The 21593-nt window shown below is 44.6% G+C and overlaps 1 protein-coding gene across 5 annotated transcripts in view; it reads left to right on the top strand.

Annotated features, from left to right (window-relative positions):
• The window catches only part of KCNQ4 (potassium voltage-gated channel subfamily Q member 4), a 153049-nt gene that overhangs the window by 109764 nt on the left and 21692 nt on the right, over positions 1 to 21593 (top strand). For 3 of the 5 annotated variants that reach the window (XM_061596949.1, XM_061596948.1, XM_061596952.1), the window contains exons 7-9: positions 1485 to 1580; positions 9055 to 9143; positions 16485 to 16640. In XM_061596949.1, coding sequence (XP_061452933.1) covers positions 1485 to 1580; positions 9055 to 9143; positions 16485 to 16640 — 341 coding nt within the window. The remainder of the gene's footprint in view (positions 1 to 1484; positions 1581 to 9054; positions 9144 to 16484; positions 16641 to 21593) is intronic. The other 2 variants (XM_061596951.1, XM_061596950.1) reach the window with 2 other exon arrangements.

The raw sequence follows: 21593 nt of genomic DNA, 5'->3' as shown, positions 1-21593 counted from the left end.
CTCACGAGGACAGGACCCACGTGATCAGGACACCTACACAATCGGGTATCTCAGTTTCCCAGGCCCCCTACTCGCAAGCAGGAGCTCCCAAGTCTGGCTTTAGTTTTGCATAACCACTGGAACCACACAGGTCCTAGGAGGGGAACGATGTGACATCTCTGCATGGACATCTGCAAAGGGGGGGACAAGGGGGGCATCCCCCCCGATGAACCATAATTGCTAGTTTTCATATTTTTTAAGAGTAAGTTTCTAGCATTTGTAGAACCTGAGATAATGAGGCAAAGTGTGCAGGCATTACTCTCCTCAGTTGTTCTGTGCAAAACAAGCCTTTACTTATCTATTTGAAGTATTTATTTTGCCCGACCCACCCCCGGAAAAATTCCTGCCGATGCCCATGCTTCTGTGGCATGGGTGCAAAGTATGGCCCTGGTCCTCGCCTTACACACTTATGCCCTTACGTGTAAGTAATATGTGATTAGGATTACTGTTGAAATTCCCTCCCCCCAGTTTTCATAGTTTCAGGCCTCCTTCCCTTGGTCCCATTTTGTGGTTTGGGAGCAGAGACAGAGAGGGCTCAGGAAATCCTACTCCCCCCCTTTTTTTTTACTAAGATCAGGTGTGGCTTCCCTGTGGGACTCTGAAGTCCCATCTGTCTTAAAAGCCAGCATGGCCAATGAGCAGGGATTATGGGAATTGTAGTCCAACAGCATCTGGAGATCTCCAGGTTTCCCCACCTCTGACATTGATAAAGATGAATGAATTTTTTTCCCTAGAGGAGCAATCTAGCTGGAGCTGGTGCCAGGTAAGGGTGTCTGGGTTGCAGGGATGTGCTAGAATTCTGCCCAATTTGGATTTGGTACCGAAATTTGGTTCATTCACTCGCCTACTTTCAGTTGTTGAAGATTGGATTTTAATGTAGTAAATTTCTGCGGCTATTTTTGAAAACAGCCTTTAAAAAAAAAAGCTTCTAAAACATTGATTTTAAGAATGATAATTTATCAACGTTTCCTTTAAAAATGTCGATATTTCCTTTAAAAATATCAATATTAGTATCAATGTTGTTTCCGAGCTAAGGGGAGGAACGGATTGGTAAAAGCAGTGGCTAGCGGATAAAGAATGAACTTGAATCGATGCCACTCTGCTAGGTCGACAGAATGCCATCGAATAGGCACAAGCCAAATAATCCCATATCTCTGGGTTGCTAATATTTGGAAAGCGGTGGCAGTTGGTTGCGGGTCAGGTGGAGGGGCCCAGGCTCTGGCTCGACTGAGCAGCTGGATTTTATTTTTGTTTCAAGGGAAGTCAAGACGGTGACATCGAGACTCTGGTCTGGCACAGCCACACGCAGACCCAGATGGCTGGAGCCGGTGGGCTTTTCTGGGCAAGTGATGGGTCATCCTCCAAAATCTTGGACTCCCTGACGAGTCTTTTTGGTTGGCATTTGACACTGATCTCTGTTTGGGCCATTTCTCTTTTCCACACAGGGGATTCTGGGCTCAGGGTTTGCTCTCAAAGTCCAGGAGCAACACCGACAGAAGCATTTTGAGAAGAGACGAACACCGGCGGCCAACTTGATCCAGGTGGATAAAAAGAGGGGATATAGCTTTGGCCCAGGCCCTTAGCTAGCACTGTGGGTGGGCCAGGATTCTGGGGGTTCTGGTTTCCTTTCTTTTTGAAAGCAAATTCCTTGCCCTTGTGATTGTGAAGATATGCTGGAAAGGGCCTGGGCAGTGTCGGCTGGAATAGCGGAAATCAGTTCCCCCACCCTGGTGGCAATTTATTTAAAGCATTTTAACCATGCTCTTTACTCCCAGAGTTGGTTACATAAATCAATAGTGAAGACAGTCCCTGCCCCTCAGGTTTACAATCTCAAAGACAAGACATGCAAGGAAGGAGGAACGGGTAGGGAGGAGGAAAAAGCAGGCTCAAACAGCAGTTTCTTAAAGTAATATAGGTCCTTCCCATGACCAACAATATGAGAATACATTTTGCAAAATACGAGACATGACGCCAATTTATGTAGGTCACAGTGTGGAGCTTTTCTTGGCATGAAAGGGGGCCACAGTTCAGTAGCAGAGGAGAAGGTTACAAGTTCAGTCCCTGGCATCTCCTTGTGAAGGGTCTTAAGTAGCAGGAAAAAACCTCTCTCTGCCTGCCTTGGTGAGTTGCTGACGGCAGGAGTAAGCTATGCATGGCTAGATAGAGCAACAGTCACACGTCTTAGCTCATAGCCAAGTATTGCCCCAAGGTGCCAGGCTCAATTGCAAGAATTTCTGGATAAAGGGATCTCAGCAGGGCTGGGAAAGAAAGATTCTGTGCTTCCTGAGATCTCAAAGAGCCACTGTCAGTTGCAGCAGACCCAGGAAGCTCCATTTAAGGAAAATGTAGCTCTTCCCCCCCATCCACCCCCCACTTGCTTTAACACAATAGCTGTCTTTCTCTTGAGCTTGTCATAGGATGGGGTGGGGAATGCCTTCAGCTTTTCCCAGGATTCTGGGTTGTGTCTGAACTTGGAATTTTAACCCCATCAAAGCTGGATCCAAAGGGGAAATAGGAATGCTCATTTTGGATCAAATTCTCTGCTGATGTGCTCTCTGTTAACTTCTAAAAGTAGCAGTGCTGAAGCTAGCCAGGAAAACTCTTCCACAGTCTCAAGGGTCTGGATGTGGATGGGCTATCAGTGGTGAGAATAATTTACTTTGGACATTCTGAGATGCATGGTCATATTCATTATTATTCCCCAAAGAAGCTGCCTTATACTGAGTCAGGTCATTGGTTTGTCTAGCTCAGTATTGACTACATTGACTGGCAGCGTCTCTCTGGGGTTTCAAGCGGGAATCTCTTCCAGCTCTACCTGGAGATGCCGGGGATTGAACCTGGGTCCTTCTGCATGCAAGGCAGATGCTCTGCCACTGAGCTACGCCCCTTCCCCATGCTCGGAACATAGGAAGTTGAGTCAGGCTACTTGTGGCATCAATCCCAGTACAGTAGCTCTCCAGGTTTTCAGGCAGGAGTTTGCCATTTGCTGCCTGATCCTTTTAAATGGAGATGCTGGGGGCGTGCTTCCTCACAGAGCTAAGCTCCTTCCATAGACCTTCTAAGCTGCCCTGTACCACACCAGGCTGTTTGTGCAGCTGGCCCAGTGACTAGTGGTGGCTTTCCAGGGTGTCAGCCAGAGAAGGATCTTTCCCATCATCTGCTATGAGAGCATAAGAGGAGACCTATGGCTGGATCAGGCCATGGCCCATCTAGTTCAGCATCTTGTTCTCACAGTGGCCAGCCAGATGCCTTAATGGGAACCCTGCAAGCAGGACCTCAGCCCGACAGCACGCTCCCCACTCGCGATTCCCAGCAACTGATATTCAGAGACTTATTGCCTCTGACAGTAGAGGCGGAACATAGCTACTGTGGCTAGTAGCCATCGATAGCCTTATCCTGCATGGATTTGTCAATTCTTTTAAAGTCATCCAAATTGGTGGCCATCGCTGCCTCTAGTGGGAGCGAGTTCCATAGTTTTACTGTGCGCTGTATGAAGAAGAACTTTCTTTTCTTTTTCTGTGAATGTCCCCATGTTCTAGTGTTACGAGAGAGGGAGAAAACCTTTCTCTCTATCCACTTTTTTGACACTATACATAATTTTGTACACCTCTTCTCATGTCCCTTCTTTGTTTGACTTTTCTCTGTACACCCAGTCGATCACTGCGCCGTGCAGGTGAGGGCCTCCTGCAGATACCATCTCATCAGGAGGTCTGCTCTGCACAGCATGGGAAATGGACCTTAAAGGTGTGGTGACACCTACCCTTTGGAATTTCCTCCCGTTTAATATTAGACAGGCACCATCTGTGTTGGTTTTTCAGTGCCTACTGAAGTCCTTCCTCTTTCAGCAACTATCTTATCCCAGGCTGCATCTGTATCAAAATTGTTTTTAAGATATTTCTAAAGATTGTTTTAAAGATGTTTTTTAAATGTTTTGCTTTAAAGATTTTAAAGATGTTTTTCGTGTTTATCGCTTGTTTGAGGCCTGGGCTCCTTCTGGAAGGAAAGGTGGGACATAAATTTATTGATTTATTTTTAAAGCCCTAAATGTTGTAACCTTTCCTCACAGTGGAGTTGATCCCATTGATTGTTTTGCATTGCCCTTTCTCAGAACCTTTTCCTAGCCAGCACAATCAAAGGTCAGGGATGATGGCAGTTGGAATCTAACAGCATCTGGAGGGCACCACATTTATTTAATTTATTTGTTACTACATTTATATCCCACCTTTTCTCCAAGGAGCGCAACGAACACGGTTCTCCCCCTCCTGATTTTATCCTCGTAACAACCCTGTGAAGTAAGTTAGGTTGGGAGCCAGTGACTGGTGCAAGGTCACCCAGTGAGCTTCCTGGCCAAGTGGGGATTTGAATCCTGGTCTCTCAGATCCCAGCTTAACACCAGTGTGCCTCCAGATGTTGTTGGACCACAATTCCCATCTTTCCTGACCATTGGCAATGCTGGCTGAGGCTGATGGGAGTTGTGATCCAACAACATCTGGAGGCACACTGGTTGGGAAAGGCTGCTCTAACCACTACAACACACTGTGATCTACAATATTAATATTTATTTAATTTATATCCTGCCCTTCCTCTCAAAGGAGCCCAGGCAGCAGTCTGATCCTTCTTTCAACTGGGGAGGCCACATGCTCCACCGTTGAGTGATGATACCTCCCCTGGATTCCTTCCTTCCTTCCTTCCTTCCTTCCTTCCTTCCTTCCTTCCTTCCTTCCTTCCTTCCTTCCTTCCTTCCTTCCTTCCTTCCTTCCTTCCGTGCCTTTCCCCTCCCCAAGCAGGCAGTGATGGGCAGGTGCAGTGATCTGATCACAGCTGAAATCCACAAGTTCTCAGTTTGCTTACTACACTTTGGGGCAGATTTAACCCTCCTTCCTTTTCAATCTTGTTCCATCTGGGGCTTCCTTTTTATCCCACTTTTCTCTCCCCTGCTTGCACGGTCAGGCACTGTTCTATTTCAGCTTTTCTGGCTGTTCCTCTGTTCAGCCATCCGGGCAAAAAATCCTGGCGTATCAGCCTCATGTCTAGATTGGTCACCTCCTTTTGTAGTTGAAAAGGTGATGCTTCTGACTCCCACCTTATCTCTCTGGCTCAGAGGTGTCCTGTGACAAAGGGGACCCCTCTGGCTCCTCTCGCTATCACCTCCTGCCAGCTCCCCTGCTGCCCCACAGCTAAATGCAGCTCCAAGTTGCCTTTTATTTCCGCGGCTGAAAGGCCAGCTGAAAACGGGCAGTTAGCGAGACAAAAGGGATGTGCGCCGTTTGTTTCAGCACACAAAGCAATCGCACAGGCACAGCTCTGCCTACCTCTTGCTCCCAAGCAAGGCTCTTCTCACCTCCCCATCTGATTTTGGCCAATTCAGAAGGCCTTGTTTTCTGGAGCAGATGAGAAATGAGGATATGGCTGTCCACTTTCTGCCATCTCACAACCCCAAAAATAATTAGTACCCTATAGAGTGTTCTGCTTCCCACTCCATAAACAGAACAGATTTGGGAGAAACGGCTCAAACTGTTGAGTTCCTGAGAGAACAGGAGGAGGAGGAGAACCTGATAAGCCACAGGGGATTTAGACCCTAGGCCTGTTCTCTGGCCCATTCCTAGAATCATAGAATAGTAGAGTTGGAAGGGGCCTATAAGGCCATCAAGTCCAACCCCCTGCTCAATGCAGGAATCCAAATCAAAGCATTCCCGGCAGATGGCTGTCCAGCTGCCTCTTGAATGCCTCCAGTGTTGGACAGCCCAGTACCTCTCTAGGTCATTGGTTCCATTGTCGTATGGCTCTAACAGTTAGGAGGTTTTTCCTGATGTCCAGTCGAAATCTGGCTTCCTGCACTCTGGGACGACCAAGAAGAGATCTCGGCCCTCCTCTGTGCAACACCTTTCATGTACTTGAAGAGTGCTATCATATCTCCCCTCAGTCTTCTCTTCTCCAGGCTAAACATGCCAGTTCTTTCAGTCTCTCCTCATAAGGCTTTGTTTCCAGTCCCCTGATCATCCTTGTTGCCCTCCTCTGAACCTGTTCCAGTTTGTCTGCATCCTTCTTGAAGTGCGGAGACCAGAACTGGATGCAGTATTCAAGATGAGGCCTAACCAGTGCTGAATAGAGGGGAACTAATACTTCACGCGATTTGGAAACTATACTTCTGCTAATGCAGCCTAATATAGCGTTTGCCTTTTTTGCAGCCACATCCTATCCCTCTCCCCCAAATTCTCTGTATGATTTGCGGCCTATCGTGCTTGTTTTCTCACGGGTATCTGATTGAATGAAAAGGGATTAGTACTGAAATGTACGCTGAGATAAAGCATATCTTGCAGAAGGCCTCTGTGTTAGACTTTGAAGTCTGGGGTCTGAAGCCACTTCAGAAGAATGGGGTAGCCCAGGAAGATGCAGCTTCCCAGCTGGGATGGCCGCTTCAGTGGCAAGAAATTGTGGAGGGCAGGGGTGCATGCACCCTGTGACCTGCCCCACCCTCCCAAGGAAACAGCACTGTCCCTCAGTGGGCAGAGCATGTGCTCTGCATACAAGATGTTCAGTCCCTGGCACCTGTACGTAGGTCTGAACCCTGGAGAGCTGCTGCCAGTCAGTGTAGACAATATTGGGTTAGATAGGCCAATGATTCTACTCAGCATAAGGCAGTTTTCTGTATTCCCATGTAGCCTGCTTCCCTCAGGTATAGTGGAGGATACTGTCCAATAGGGATGGAAAGACCTGTCGGTTTTGGTTCTCTCATTTTTCCAATCAGTTCTCCACATTTCTGCAGCAATTTGCAATTTTTAAAAAATCCTCATGAAAATTCTCCAGTAAATTTCTCCTAATAATAGCAGCTTTGTATGCAAATTTGACTAATGAACACATTTTTGCAAGCAATTTCTTGTCATATAATGCATTTTTGTATGTTTGTTTTACGCATATATTCATTTTCATGCACGCTTTCCTCAATATATGTATTTTTGCAAACATTGTTTAGTTGGTGAATTGCCTTGCGAAATTCAGAAAAGCGCAAATTTCAAAGGATGACTGTGCTTCACTTTTCATATTGTTTCAAAAAGTACAAATGTGATAGATTCAGCTTGAAATGGGAGCTGAATCATATTTCTCACCCATCCCTACTGTCCGGTCAGTGTTGAAGTAAGATTTTACTACAAGCCCTGTCTGCTGTGGAATGGTCTTCCTTTGTCTTTTGCCTCTTGCAGCAAAATTTCTTGGGCCAGCCCTAATTCCTGGACAGATGGTGAGGGTTAAAGTCCCTGGGGAAAGGGCTTGTCTCCCAATTACTCCCCTACGGACTGGTGAAGACACTAACACTATCCCCTACATGCTATGGTTTGCAAATCAGAAGCCAGCCTTGTGAAGATCTGCTGCCACCACCAATCTCCTGAGCAGCTCCCCTCCATTGCCCGGTGTTAACTGTAGATTCAGATTTCCTGTTAACCATAATTTGAAAACCCACTTCAAGCCACGGTTATTGTCTCGGTTTTATAATGAAACCATGATTACCATTTGTGTACATGTTAAGTGAAACCGTACCCATGGTTAATTCCAGGAAGGAAGGAGGCAAATTGCTCTGGGAAGTAGAGGAGAAGGAAGGAGGAAAATACTACTTGTAATTTATGTGAACTACTTACTATTTATTTATTAAATTTTTATCCCAGCCCTCCTCCTAGAAGGAGCCCAGGGTGGCAAACAGAAACACTAAAGTACTCTAAAACGTCTTATAAGAAAAAAGACTTCAAAACATATTAAAACAAAACATCTTTGAAAGCATATTAAAACAAAACTTATTTTTTAAAAAAGCTTTAAAAAGCAGTTCCGACACAGACTGGTATAAGATCTCTTCTTAAAAGGCTTGTTGAAGGAGGAAGGTCTTCAGGAGGCACCAAAAATACAACAAAGACGGCTCCTGTCTAATATTTAAGGGGAGGAAATTCCAATGTGTCAGTGCCACAACACTAAAGGTGTTATGCAGAACTGACCTCCTGTTAAGATGGTATCTGCAGGAGGCCCTCCAGAGTGCAGTGATCAACTAGGTATATAAAGGATAAGAAAATCTTTTAGAGATTTAGACAGACAGACAGATAGATAGGGGAAGGAGCCTTCGTCCTGATTTACAAAGATAACGATTCCTGCTCTGGGTTTATGTAACCAAAATGCAGCTCATTTTGCCCCCATTTCTGATGAAGCAATTGCACAATTCCTTCGCTGAGAATTCTCAACATCCTCAACTCGTGCAGTAACCCTGTCTCACTATGCTGTAGCTGCTAGAACATAAAAACTGCTTTTCCAGATTTACTCCAAAAGGTCAAGTACTCTTTTTCTAAGAGCAGCCAGCCAAATACTGGCTGGGGGCCGGGGTGGGGTGGGATTCTACCCTCTTCCATATTAAAAGAAGATGCTGCCCTCCAGCTGTTTTAAATTGCTGTGCTTTTTTTGCAACTTGGTGGTTTTAGGCTACGTGTTACCTTGTTACTTTGCTGTTATGCTGGTATGTTTGTAAGCCACCTTGGTTAAAACATGTCAGTCAATAATAGTAAAGAGAGCAGGTGAAAAGGCACATGGCTGCCATTTGCCTGGAACACACGGACAATTTTGGAAAGACACTGTGGGATGAGAGAGATACCAGTGGGGTTGGCCGTTGGCAAAGATACTGGGGGTGGGGGTGGTTCCTTTTTCTTTCTCTGTTTGTTTTTGATCCTTGAATCTGTTACATGTAAAAATCAATAAACATATTTTGTGATAACAATAATAATCAGGACTTTTTTCGTGACTGTACTCGCAGACACAGAGTACCGTCATGTCTTTTTTTGCTGCCCATGGCACCCATTTTGTGCTGGCACCCATGGCACTTTTATCAAGATCTGACTACCAGCACCTCATTATTTACTAAAAAAACACTGCTAATAATAATGAACATTATGATGATGATGGTTACTGGAAAAAAACAAATACATAACGAATCTGTCTCTGTCTTGCTCCCTTCCCTGCCTCGTCCCCTGGCCTTGGTTGCTGCAGGCTGCTTGGCGCCTCTACTCAACGGATGTCAGCCGGTCCTATTTGACAGCCACCTGGTGCTATTATGACAGCATCCTTCCATCATTTAGGTAGGTGTGAAGTTGCATGGGGCCAGGGAGGCTGTGAGTTGGTGATGGCTCCTTAGAATTCACGGACTCTCTGCAGGCAAAGAGGTGGAGAGCCAGAGTTGGCAGGAACTGCGAAGTGAATGGGGCTGATAAGTAACACCAGGTTCTTGAGCAGGGCGAGAGGCCAAAGATGCGGCAGTGGTTGGACTAAAGATATCTTTTTGCAGTGCCTGCTTGCCTTACGTTGATCGCTGCTGTTTCATGTAAGAGTTTTCAAGATAAGCGGGTGTATCCGTTCCCCGAGAAAACGCGATGAAGAAATTAATAAGAATTATGGGGACATTTTATGTCACTGACTTCCTGTCATTCATCCAGTGTTTGGTAGCTGATATTTGATAAATCAAAAACAGGGGGATTCTCGTGTTAACATAAGGTGAGTTTATATGGTAAATTAATTTGGGGGAAATGTCACCTCACAGCAATAATTCACTGTTGTTTCTCTGTGGCTGCTTTCTCTTATATTTGTGCCAGTCAGATGCCTGTAATTAGGATGGGAAGGAGTTGTGGGGATGGGGGAGTGAGGGGAGAGCGTAGAGGACTAGTATATTGAGGAACTCTGGTTGAGGTGCAATGACCCTGTGTGATTTAGGCACATCCTCCCTGTGCAACAAGTGTTGCTTCCATAGAAGCCAGTGGGAGTTATTCTCTTGCATGGGAAGGGGAAAAAATAGGGGTGGACTCAGGGCCGTAGTGGTGGCACAACTTACAAAGATGAGGCAGTTGCTTTTATCTTTTGTGCTGCTGGACCCATCAAGGGGTGAAACGGAACGTCTGCTGGTGGGGGGAGGGGTTGTGGGCAGATCCGGCATCTTCAGCACAACGCATCATAATTCCATCTCCATCTCCCATAACATGCAACCTCCCCTTTTTCAGTCAGTATTGGACCTATGCTGGCAGACTCGTGTAGTTTGTGGAAGCTGCAATGGAGACTGAGTGCAAGGTGTGGCGTGGGGGTTGAAGGAGTGGGTCACACTTGGCCTTTCCACACTGATGTATTAATATACACTACCAGGTGTGAACATGTGAGGCTGACCTATACTGAATCAGACCATTCATCCACCTTGTTCAGTTCTGGAGACCCCTATTCCCCTCACAGACCTACCATTCCTAGAGTGGTTTAAGAATGGCGATGGAAGGATCTGTCACTTTTTGTTTTCTGTTCCTCATTTTTTCAGTTCTTCACACTTCTACAGCAGTGTGATTTTTTTTCTTTTAAAAATCCTCATGAAAATTATTCAGCATTTGAATGCAGTTTTTTTCCTAATAAACACATTTTTATGTGCAGTTTCTCCTAATAGAATGCACTTTTGTGTGATGTTTTTGCTAATATATTCATTTTTCTACACACATTCCCCTAATATATACATTTTTGTAGACACTGGCTGGAGAATTGCATTGCAAAATTTGGGTTCATGCAAATTTTGAAGGATGGCTGTATTTCGGCTCTCACATTGTTCCGAAAATTCCAAATTTTAGCTTTAAATGCAAACTGAATCATATTTCTCACCCATCAACCCCTTTTCCCAGGGAACTCTGGGAATTGTAGCTCTGTGAGGAGCTTAATAGCCATCCTCAAAGGGCCACAGCTTGTACCCTCAGTAGAGGAAAGAGATGATGAAAACTGGTGTTAGTTTTTTCCCTCCCCTGTGGTTGTTGGCAATTTTCAACCTCAGATCTGCACATTTTTCAGGCCATTCCTTCTGCCTCTATCTGGCTTGTTTTTGTTTTCCTGCGGTGACAATCTTGTGTGAAAAAAAGAGAGGATGGAAGTATGAGCAAACTGCACAAGGCAGAATTTTTAAAAGCCCCCAGCATGTGGCAAAATAGCTCTGTGCGGTATCCCAGCTTGAGAACAGAAAGGATGGATTTCTGTTGATAGGAAAACGTAGGAAGCTGCACACACAGTCAGACTATCTAGCTCAGTATGATCTACACTAGGGATGGAATTCTCTCCTTTTTTACATTTCATTTTTAAGTGTGGCTCCCTGGTGGTCATCAACGATTTGATTCCTTTTTCCTCCAATATCTTTTCATTTTTCTGATCTTTTCCAATATTTTGTTTTGCTTTACAGAAAATTATCAATATTATAATTGCTGTTGATTCATGAGTTTCCAGTGGTATCGATCTTTATTCTGAAATCTGTAATGATTGCCAGTTTACATTCCTTTTCCAGTGCACTGCAGAGCAAATTAAGGCAGATAATCAAGTCAGTGTCTTCCCCCCTGCTGCTTACAATCAACATCTCATTCCCCCCCTGCTGCTTTCTGTCTGTCAGTTACAATCAACACTTCATTGACATCAGTGAATGACACAGTTGAAGAGCCACCCAGAAAGAAGATTGATAAAAGTATAATTTACACTATTGATGATTTCAAAGATTCTGAAATCTGTAATGATTGCCAGTTTACATTCCTTTTCCAGTGCACTGCAGAGCAGATTAAGGCAGATAATCAAGTCAGTGTCTTCCCCCCTGCTGCTTACAATCAACATCTCATTCCCCCCCTGCTGCTTTCTGTCTGTCAGTTACAATCAACACTTCATTGACATCAGTGAATGACACAGTTGAAGAGCCACCCAGAAAGAAGATTGATAAAAGTATAATTTACACTATTGATGATTTCAAAGCAATTTTTTTAAAAACAAATCACGAAAAAAGAAGAATGAATCGGAAACCAGGCAGTGAGAGTTGATATTTCAACATTTTCTCCGCAAAGATAGAGAATATCAGGAATAATTAGTCCGATAGCAAATCCGATTATTGTAGAAACAGAGCCCATCGCTAGTCTGCACTGACTGGCAGCACCTCTTCAGAGTTTCCGACAGAGGTCTTCCTCCCAGCCGAACCTGGAGATGTCGGGATTGAATCTGAGATCTTCTGCATCCAAACAAGCGCTCTACTACTGAGCTATAACACTTCTCCTTAAAATAAGAAGCTGCCTTATAGTGAGTTAAACCAGTGGTCCATCTAGCTCAGTACTGTCTACCCTGATTGGCAGTGGCTCTCAAGCGTTTCAGATGGGAGATTTCCAGCCCTGCCTTTGAGGGTCTCATACAGAAAAAGCGCTCTACCATTGAGCTATGGATGACAGAGAAGACATAGCTTCAAGAATACTTTTTCAACTCTGACGCACTAGTTGCCAGGGGAATATTGAATGTTTCTTCCACCACTCCAAGCTCACTTTTGTTGCTCTTTAGTTGTTTGCAATCTAGGAAACTGGATTTGACCAGTCTAGTTAAAAACCTGAATGGTGCTTCTGATGGCAGGGAGACATACGCCCTTGAGGTGGAGCTTCTTTGCAGACAACAGGCTGTTGCAGTCTAAGTTCCTGATGGGCAGGGAAGAGAGAGAAGAAGATCCAGATGAGAGCCACAGGTTACACTGAGGCTAGAAGCTCTGAGAAGCAAGATGGGAAACTGGAGCCTCATGGGAAGGCCGAGGGCCAGATTTCCTCCTGGCCAAACAGCCAGGGGTGGTGTGCCAATGGTGGGCGCAGCTTAGACAGAAGGAGATGTGACCAATGCAGCAAACACGCATGAATTAACATGCTCTCTTTCCACCCACCACCGCCCAGAAATTAAGCAGGAAAGCTTGAAATTTAATTCTAATAATGATGATGATGATATAATAAAGAACTTTAGCTTTTTTGAAGCCTCTTTGTGTGTGTGGGGGGGGCTAATCTGGAAATTGCATTTGGGAATATTAACTCTTCTTTCTCCAGTTGCATTCTGCAGGGAAATTATCTCACCCCCACGCTACTCAGTTCTCCAAATTTCTGCAGCAATTTGCAATTTTTTAAAAAAAAATTCTCATGAACATTCCCCAATATTTTAATGCAGATTTTAGTGAAGTGCATTGGAAAATTCAAATGAGTGTGAATTTCAGAGGATGGCAGCGTTTTGCTTCTCGTGTTGTTTTAGAAAGTTGTGCATTTGATAGATTCGTCTTTACATGTGAACTACAGCAATTTTTTCACTCGTCCCTACTTCAGGACCAGAGGCTGCCAAGTCCAGATTCTGCTCAGTCCCTAGAATCACAGAGTTGTAGAAGGCCTTGTAGGGCATCTAGTCAAGAACTGGAGAACTGTGTTCAGCAGAAGGGCCCGCATTCCTTTGTGGCCAGCCTTCTGGGGGGCCACATGTGTTCTGGGGGCCACAGAGCCAAAAGCAAAAGTAGGCAGAGCAACTAGTGTGTGATCCTTACCTTTGTATAGCAGGCCGCATCGCAATTACACCAAAATCAGAGTATTCTACATCCACTTCTCCCCACCGTTTCTTCAAGCAAGCAAGAGCACAGAATAAGAAAAGACACATTTTAGTCAGGCAAAACCACTCACCGAAGGCACGGAAGAGGACTGATGAGCGGTGTGGCCTGGGAGAGTCCCAAGGGCTTGTTAGAGAGGCCGGGAGGGCCGTGGTTGACCTCCCCCAGCTCTGGGGTTCTTGCTCCTTAATCTAGTCCAGCCCCTTGCTTGATGCAGGGAACCCAGAGCAAGAGCGGTGCCAAAGAAATGGCTGCCCAGTCTCTGTTGGAAGACCTCCACTGATGAAGTGTGCAATACCACGACCCCCAGGTACTTAGTTCTATTGTTGAACCACTCTTCCATTTTATTTTTTTCTTAAATTTATATCCCTCCTCCCCTTCTTGCCAAAGGAGCACAGTTTTAGATAAGGATACGAAGGTTTGGTAACTATCAGATTTATGCACCATTACAAGTGCTCCATATCGTGTCCGGCCGGCGTGTTTGCACTAGTTTAAGGTGACTGATTCGGCAATGTCCAGCTGTGCCCCATTTAGGCTTGGCTGAGAGGAGCAGGGAATGACTTTCGTACTTACATCTTATATGGCCTATTCCATGGCTGGTTTCAGAATACAACTTCTGCGGTGTACACCTAAGAGCAGAAGCAGGCAACCATGCTTGGGCCAGTGAGCCCATTTGGAATTTTGAGAAAGTGCTATGTCATAAAATGGCTGCTGTGGGGGCATGGCGTAATACAAAATGGCTGCCAAATGTAAACGTGAAAGAAAAAGAGACAGAACCACAAAATGGAGCAGCAGGTTCCTATCAGCATTTCTCCCCCCCCCCCGTCACTGGGACAGAGGCATCTACATTAGCTGTCACCACATTCATTCACAAGAAGAAGCTCTTTGCACCTTTCAGAACAGCCAGGAGAATGGCTGCCTGTTCTTGGCATTGAGTGAAATGTGGGCATGTTTATGGGCAATAGCAACTGGTGGCTCCATGTCAGTGGGGCAGTGGAATCCTTGAAAGTTCAGACTAAAACCCACATCAGATTCCACTGCCCCACTGACATAGAGCCACCACTGATTTTTTGGGAGGGGGGTCAGTGTAGGAGAGGCTGAACCAGAGCAAACAGCAACAAGGAAGGAAGAGCAGTCCCTTGTGAGGTGTTTCTTTTAAAGGAGATATTTACTGAAACTCCTATTCCCCTCACAAAGTTACAATTTCCAGGGTTCTCTGGGAAGAGGGAGTAACTGTTAAACCACTCGGGGAAGAGTAGATCTGTGAGGGGAATAGGGTATCTCCTAACAACTCTCATCACCCTTCACAAGCGACACTTCCCAGGATTCTTTGGGGGAAGCCACAGCTGTTTAAAGTCGAATAATAGCAGAATAAATGTCTGGGGTGAATGTGGCCTAGCTGCAACTCCTGAACCAACCCTAAGGGCAGCCCCACATAAAATATGTTACAATAATCCAATCTTGATTAGTGTATTTCAGGGGTGGGGGAATGAGGACCGCATTGCATTATAAACAACCTTTTGGGGGGCCACATGCCAGTGGTGGGCAAGGACCAGAAGCAAAAGTGGCCAGAGTAACATATGCGACTCTTAGCTTTGTAAGGTAGGCTCCATTTCAGCCACACAAAAGTTAGTGGCTTCTACACACACACACACCTCTCCATCATCTATCGAGGCAAGCAAGAGTAATTCTCACAGTTGAAACACTGTTTGGACTCGTGCCGAGAGGAAGGGTACGATATAAATCAAATAATAAGGAAATTATTAGAGAGTCCCGAGGGGCAGATAGTGAGGACTGTAGGGCCATATTTGTCCCTCAGGCCTGAGATTCCCCACCCCTGCTGTGTTTGGAGGAGAAATGAGGGGTGGTGATGGTGAGATGTTCATAACTTGCATTTATAGCAGAACCTGCAAAAGTGATACCCATCTGACACACACGATAAACCAGATTAGTTATTCCTTAAGTAACGTGTCAAATTCTGATAACAAGTAGCACATCCTTTTGGCCACTGATGCTATTATCTATTAGTAGTTCATTCTGTTGCCATCAGAAGGTTGGAGATTGACTATTCCTTTGTGCCAAGTGATTTCCCTGTGGTTCCAAGCTGTGTACAGAGCCAAGTAGATCATAGCATTCAGGCTGAACTCTGAAGGTTCACCACTGCAAGATTTTGTCCTGTTTCTCACTAGACTCCTGAGGAAACAAGAGATGTGCCAGCCATAGCACAACATGGGCAACAACCAAAGTAGAATTCAGGGCCAGTCCAAAGTCAGGGTCCAAACAAGCAGAGTCCGCAACAAGGGCTCAGGCAAGAGGCAAGGTCAAGCTCTGGTCAATCCGTAGGCAAAGCAGGTTTGGAGCCAGCGGCAGATCAGCTAAGAGATCTAGTATGAAGCTGGTACATAGATGTTGTTCCAGTAGCTCTTCCAGCCAAGCTCTGGGACTTTTGAGCTGGAGCTGCTGAAACAACACCCTCAAACTCAGCAGACTCCTATCAACCACCTTCAGCCAGACCTTTACTCCCGAGACCTTGCCTGTAGTTGGGCACTTCTCTGGATGGGCCAAGTCTCCAACTGGCATTTGAGGCAACACCTCTCAGGCTTGGGACCCGTTCAGCCTCCATGTCAGAGGCCGAATTCACCCTGGGTGCAGATGGCCCATTGCAGGATCCTGGCTCCTCACCCCCAGATGGCGCATGACCCAGGGCTGGCTCTGAAGTTGGCACCTCCTAGTCATCCCCTGATGAGACTTCCCCTGATGAGGATTTCTCCACCTTGGACCTAACAGGTTTTGACCTGTCATTCAAAAGTTGGAATGCCAAGGCCCAACATCAGTAGCCCACGATGCAACAAGCAACATTATCCAAAGAGACCAAAGCAGGCAAGCAAAGAGTTGTGGGATACCCTTTTTTTAACCCTCCCCTTCCATTTCTGCATGTTATGTTGATATTGTTTGTTTGTTTGTTTGTTTATTTGGTTTCTCCCTCCCCCTTTGGAAAGCATTTTAATTTCTCCATGTTTTTATTTGAACCCACCCCTAGAGAACTGGTCCTTATGTTTGACCACTTGCACCGAGCTCGCAACGGAGGGCTCAGGAACTCTGAGGTGAGGAAATTCCCCGATGGAGCTCCGCCACCGTATCACTCCTTCACCTCTGGCCTGAAAACCATCAATCCTCCTTTTTGCTCGGGGGAAAGGTAGGGTCAAAGCCTCCTCCTTGCAAGTATCCGTGCCCGTGGTGTGTCCCCCTTTCTTTCTGTCTCTTTCACTCTCTCTTTGTGGTGTGTTAGCTCTGTGTCTTTCTTCCTCTGCTGCTGCCTTCTGGTTTGACGTGTGACAGATGTTGAATTGGTTTTCTTTCGGTCTGTATCAGCCCTTTGACTTGAATGCACAGCCAGTCATAGTTTTCTGTCTCCCTCTCCTGGCTGGAGTCCGCCACTATATCTTGCTTATGCCAGTCAATCATTTTAACAGGTATGTTTTCAGTGGAGGGATTCGGTCTTTACAGTGGAGACTGGTCCATAAGGGCAAATGGGACTGTGCCCCATCAACCTTAGTCTGTCCTCAGCCAGCCCACATCTGCCTACCTTCTTACTTACAACCAGTCCAGAGAATGGAACAGCCTGCTTCCTTCTCTGTAATCTTAATGTTGCCTTTGAGATCAGAGAGGAGGATAGGGGAAAAACTAGAAATAGTTGGCTCCTCCAGTCATTGGCTCTGGCTTTGCCTGTGATTGGCTATGGCTCCACCTACTGTTGGCCTCCCTGCCTTCCCCAACACCATTCCCAACAGGTACTGCAGACAAGGAGAGGGGAACCCTCTTGAGTGCCAAGCCAGCAACCAGCCAAAATAAAAATAATAATTGTTTATTACAGCCTGACGCATTTCAGGTAACAAAAGACCCTTTATCAAGGGCAATCTGTGAAAACACATATGAACAACATTAAAATCAATTATAAAATGTACTTAAGAATATAAACTACAATGTTTGTTTATAAGCTTGTCTATTAAGAATAAACAACGCCATAATCTGCTGGAGGCTGAATCATTAAACGGAATCAATAAGGAAAAAAGACAATGGAAGTGAAACATACAAAATCAAACTTCACATTAAAACTTCACAGAATTGTATGTACACCTCAAACGGAGAATTTCTTATAGAGCTTCTCTGATTTGAAAAAACCTGAACTTGGAAAAAGAATGGAGCAGAATACAAAGGTGATTGTCTGATATACATCACACACTGTTATCTAGTCAATTAATCAAACAAAATTTATAGGAGTAACTGGCTCTTAGAGGAGGATAGGACAGAAGCATAAAAACTTCACACAACCCTGAAAATAAACATGCACCCAAGATTTAACAAGAATTATTGTTTGAATTCACAAAAGCAGGACTACAGCTGAATGTCAAGAAGACTAAAGTAATGACAACTGAAGATTGACGTAACTTTAAAGTTGACAACCAGGACATTGAACTTGTCAAGGACTATCAATACCTTGGCCCAGTCATTAACCAAAATGGAGACAACAGTCAAGAAATCAGAAGAAGGCTAAGTCTAGGGAGGGCAGCTATGAGAGATCTAGAAAAGATCGTCAAATGAAAAGATGCATCACTGAACACTAAAGTCAGGATCATTCAGACCATGGTATTCCTGATCTTTATGTATGGATGTGAAAGTTGGACAGTGAAAAAAGCAGATAAGAGACAAATCAACTAATTTGAAATGTGGTGTTGGAGGAGAGCTTTGCGCATACCATGGACTGCAAAAAAGACAAATAACTGGGTGTTAGAACTAATTAAACCAGAACTATCACTAGAAGCTAAACTGATGAAACTGAGGTTATCATACTTTGGACACATAATGAGAAGACATGATTCACTAGAAAAGACAATAATGCTGGGAAAAACAAGAGAGAGTAGAAAAAGAGGAAGGCCAAACAAGAGATGGATTGATTCCATAAAGGAGAAACCACAGGCCTAAACTTACAAGCTCTGAACAGGGTGGTTCACGACAGATGCTCTTGGAGGTTGCTGATTCATAGGGTCGTCTTAAGTCATAATCGACTTGAAGGCACATAACAATTGTTTGAATTCTTAAAAACAGCTAACTCTTAGAGGGAGGAAAATGAACAATAACCAAACAGGGTGGATGTAACCAAACACTGACGACAGAAAAGTTATAAATTCCTAAAGGTGTATTATGCTAATTTCAATAGAAATTAATGTTACTTGAAAGTAAATGCACATCCACGTGGGTGGCATATAAAGCTGGTGCCTATCTTGTAACTGATTAAAAACATGAAAGCTTCACAACTAACTGAAAATAAATGAATTAAAACAGACCATGCCCCCCCAAAAAGTTTTTTTTAAAAAAAAAATTCTTAACAAGGCTTTTTTAGGAATCTGAAAGCAGAAAGAGAATAAGAAAAATAAAACAAGAAGAAAAAATACCTTGTACAAGTAACCCGCTGCTATCTCATCAATGTAAAAAGCTAACAGAATTCTTGAAAACAGCTGACTCTTAAAGGAAGGAGGATCAACAGCAACCCACATACTCAGATGTGACCACACAGTGAAGGCAGAAGAATTTTCAAGTTCTTAAAGACATATGATACCGGTCTTCATAAAGAAGAATGTTAAGTGAAAGTGAATGCACCAAACTGCTACCTGTCTGGCAATTGTCTACAACAGGGAAGTTATTCCTAAATCTCCATTGAGACCTGTGGGGGATACACTCCTCAACTGTAGGATCCAAAAAAAATCTCTTTTCAACAGAACATCATAATTGGTACACTGCACTTTTTCTATGGCCCAAAAGACCGGTCATTGGGAGCATGTCTTTGGGTCTGAAAATGGGTCACCAATGGAGAGCCCACTCTGTTATTGCAAACGTTATTAAGGTGCTCTCCAATATGTTTTTCGAGGGCTCTCCTGGTTTGGCCAATGTAAAGTTTTTTGCAGGGACACTCTATCACGTAAACTACAGAAACCCTGCTACATGTGGGAAAATGGCGAAGGAAGTAGACCCTGTTGTCCAAAGGGTTAGAAAAAGAAAGGCACTTACAGATATGTTTGCAAAAAGACTCAGCTCTGAGAGCCATACTCCTATAAATTTTGTTTAATTGAATAGATAACAGTGTGTGACATAATAATAATAATAATAAATTTTATTTGTTAGTCGCCTATCTGTCCGAATTAACGGACACTCTAGGCGACTTACAATAAGATAATAATAAAATACAATATACAATCTAAAAACACAATCATCAATTAATCTAACATCAAAAACATCAATTAATATATCAAAAAGCTAATCTACCCCAAAATTCTTGTAGGCCTGCCTGAATAGCCAGGTCTTTAGAGCTTGGCGGAAACCCATCAGGGAGGAGGCATGTCGAAGACCATAAGGGAGAGAGTTCCAGAGGGTGGGGGCCACAACCAAGAACGCCCTCTCCCTGGTCCGCACCAGCCTAGCTGTTTTGACTGGTGGGACCGAGAGGAGGTCCTGTGTGGCTGATCTTGTGAGGCGGCCTAATTGGTGATACTGGAGGCGGTCCTTCAGATAAACTGGGCCGAAACCGTATAGGGTTTTAAAGGTCAGTACCAACACCTTGAATTGGGCTTGGTAAACCACTGGTAGCCAGTGTAGGTCTATTAACACTGGGGTGATATGATCCCAGCGACGGCTATGCTTAATTAAGCGTGCCGCCGCATTCTGTACCAGCTGCAGTTTCCGGACCATTTTCAAGGGTAACCCCACATAGAGTGCATTACAATAGTCTAGACGAGAGGAGACCAGGGCATGTATCACCTGTGGGAGCAGATGTACAGGAAGGTAGGGTCGCAGCCTCTGTATCAGATGTAATTGATACCAAGCTGCCCGGCTCACTGCCGAAACCTGAGCTTCCATGGACAGCTGGGAGTCGAGAATGACCCCCAGGCTGCGGACCTGGTCCTTCAGGGGTAATTTCACCCCATTAAGCACCAAGTCGATGTTTCCCAGCCTTCTTTTGTCACCCACAAGCAACACCTCGGTCTTGTCGGGGTTTAGCTTCAGCCTGTTCTCGCCCATCCATCCACTCACGGACTCCAGGCACTTGGACATGGTCTGCACAGCCAACTCTGGTGAGGATTTAAAAGAGAGATAAAGCTGAGTGTCATAAGACATTCATAATTCATAAGACATTCACTTTTGTATTCTTCTCCATTCTTTTTCCAAGCTCAGACTTTTTCAAATCAGAGAAGCTCTGTAAGAAAGTTTCCAATTTGAGGTGTATGTACAATTCTGTGGAGTTTTAATGTGAAGTTCGATTTTGTATTAAGTTTCACTTCAGTTGTTTCTTTTCCTTACTGATTCTATTTATGAGTCAGTCTCCAGCAGATTATGGCATTGTTTATTCTTAACAGACAAGCTTATAAACGTTGTGTTGTAGTTTATATTCTTAAGCGCATTTTATAATTAATTTTAATGTTGTTCATATGTATTTTCACAGATTGCCCTTGATAAAGGGTCTTTCATTACCCGAAATGCATTGGGCTGCAATAAACAATTATTATTTTTATTTTGGCTGGTTGCTGGCTTGGCACTCGAAGGGTTCCCCTCTCTTTGTCTGCGGTGAATTTGGAGTGCCTCCCTCTCTGCTTTCCCAGTCCCAACAGACACCAGACATCACTGAGTCTTTATAAATATTAACTGTTGCCATCCTGGCCAGTCAGTGTGGAGTGCATGACTTAGCTAACAGCAGGATCTGTTTTCTAGCACAAGTTTTGGGGCCCACTTCAGATCCCTGAGAACCTGGGCTTTTAGGACAAGTTTTTTGCTCCCATGATTGCAGGATAGAAGGCAGTGGGCAATGGACAATTTGTTTTGGAAGCTTCGGAGGTTAGGATTGGGCTTCTTTACTCTGCTGTCCACTAGTTACAAAGACGTTCGGAGAATAGGGAACGCAAGTTACTTCCATGTTCCCTCCCCCACATATGATCCAGGAATCTGCTCTGAATCAAAGGGGTGTGGCAGGAGGGGAAGGCCAGCAAGGCAGAAGTTGTTGTAATCTATGCATGTGGTGACCAGACCAAGGACAGGGACTTTAGATGTAGGAACAGAAAAGGGGGGACTGAAAATGCTGGAGAGGATTCGGGAAACTATG

Source organism: Rhineura floridana, chromosome 15 (genome assembly GCF_030035675.1).
Source record: "Rhineura floridana isolate rRhiFlo1 chromosome 15, rRhiFlo1.hap2, whole genome shotgun sequence".
NCBI classification, from domain to species: domain Eukaryota; kingdom Metazoa; phylum Chordata; class Lepidosauria; order Squamata; family Rhineuridae; genus Rhineura; species Rhineura floridana.
The sequence above is the reverse complement of the archived record's forward strand: the minus strand, read 5'-3'. Positions and strand labels throughout refer to the sequence as shown.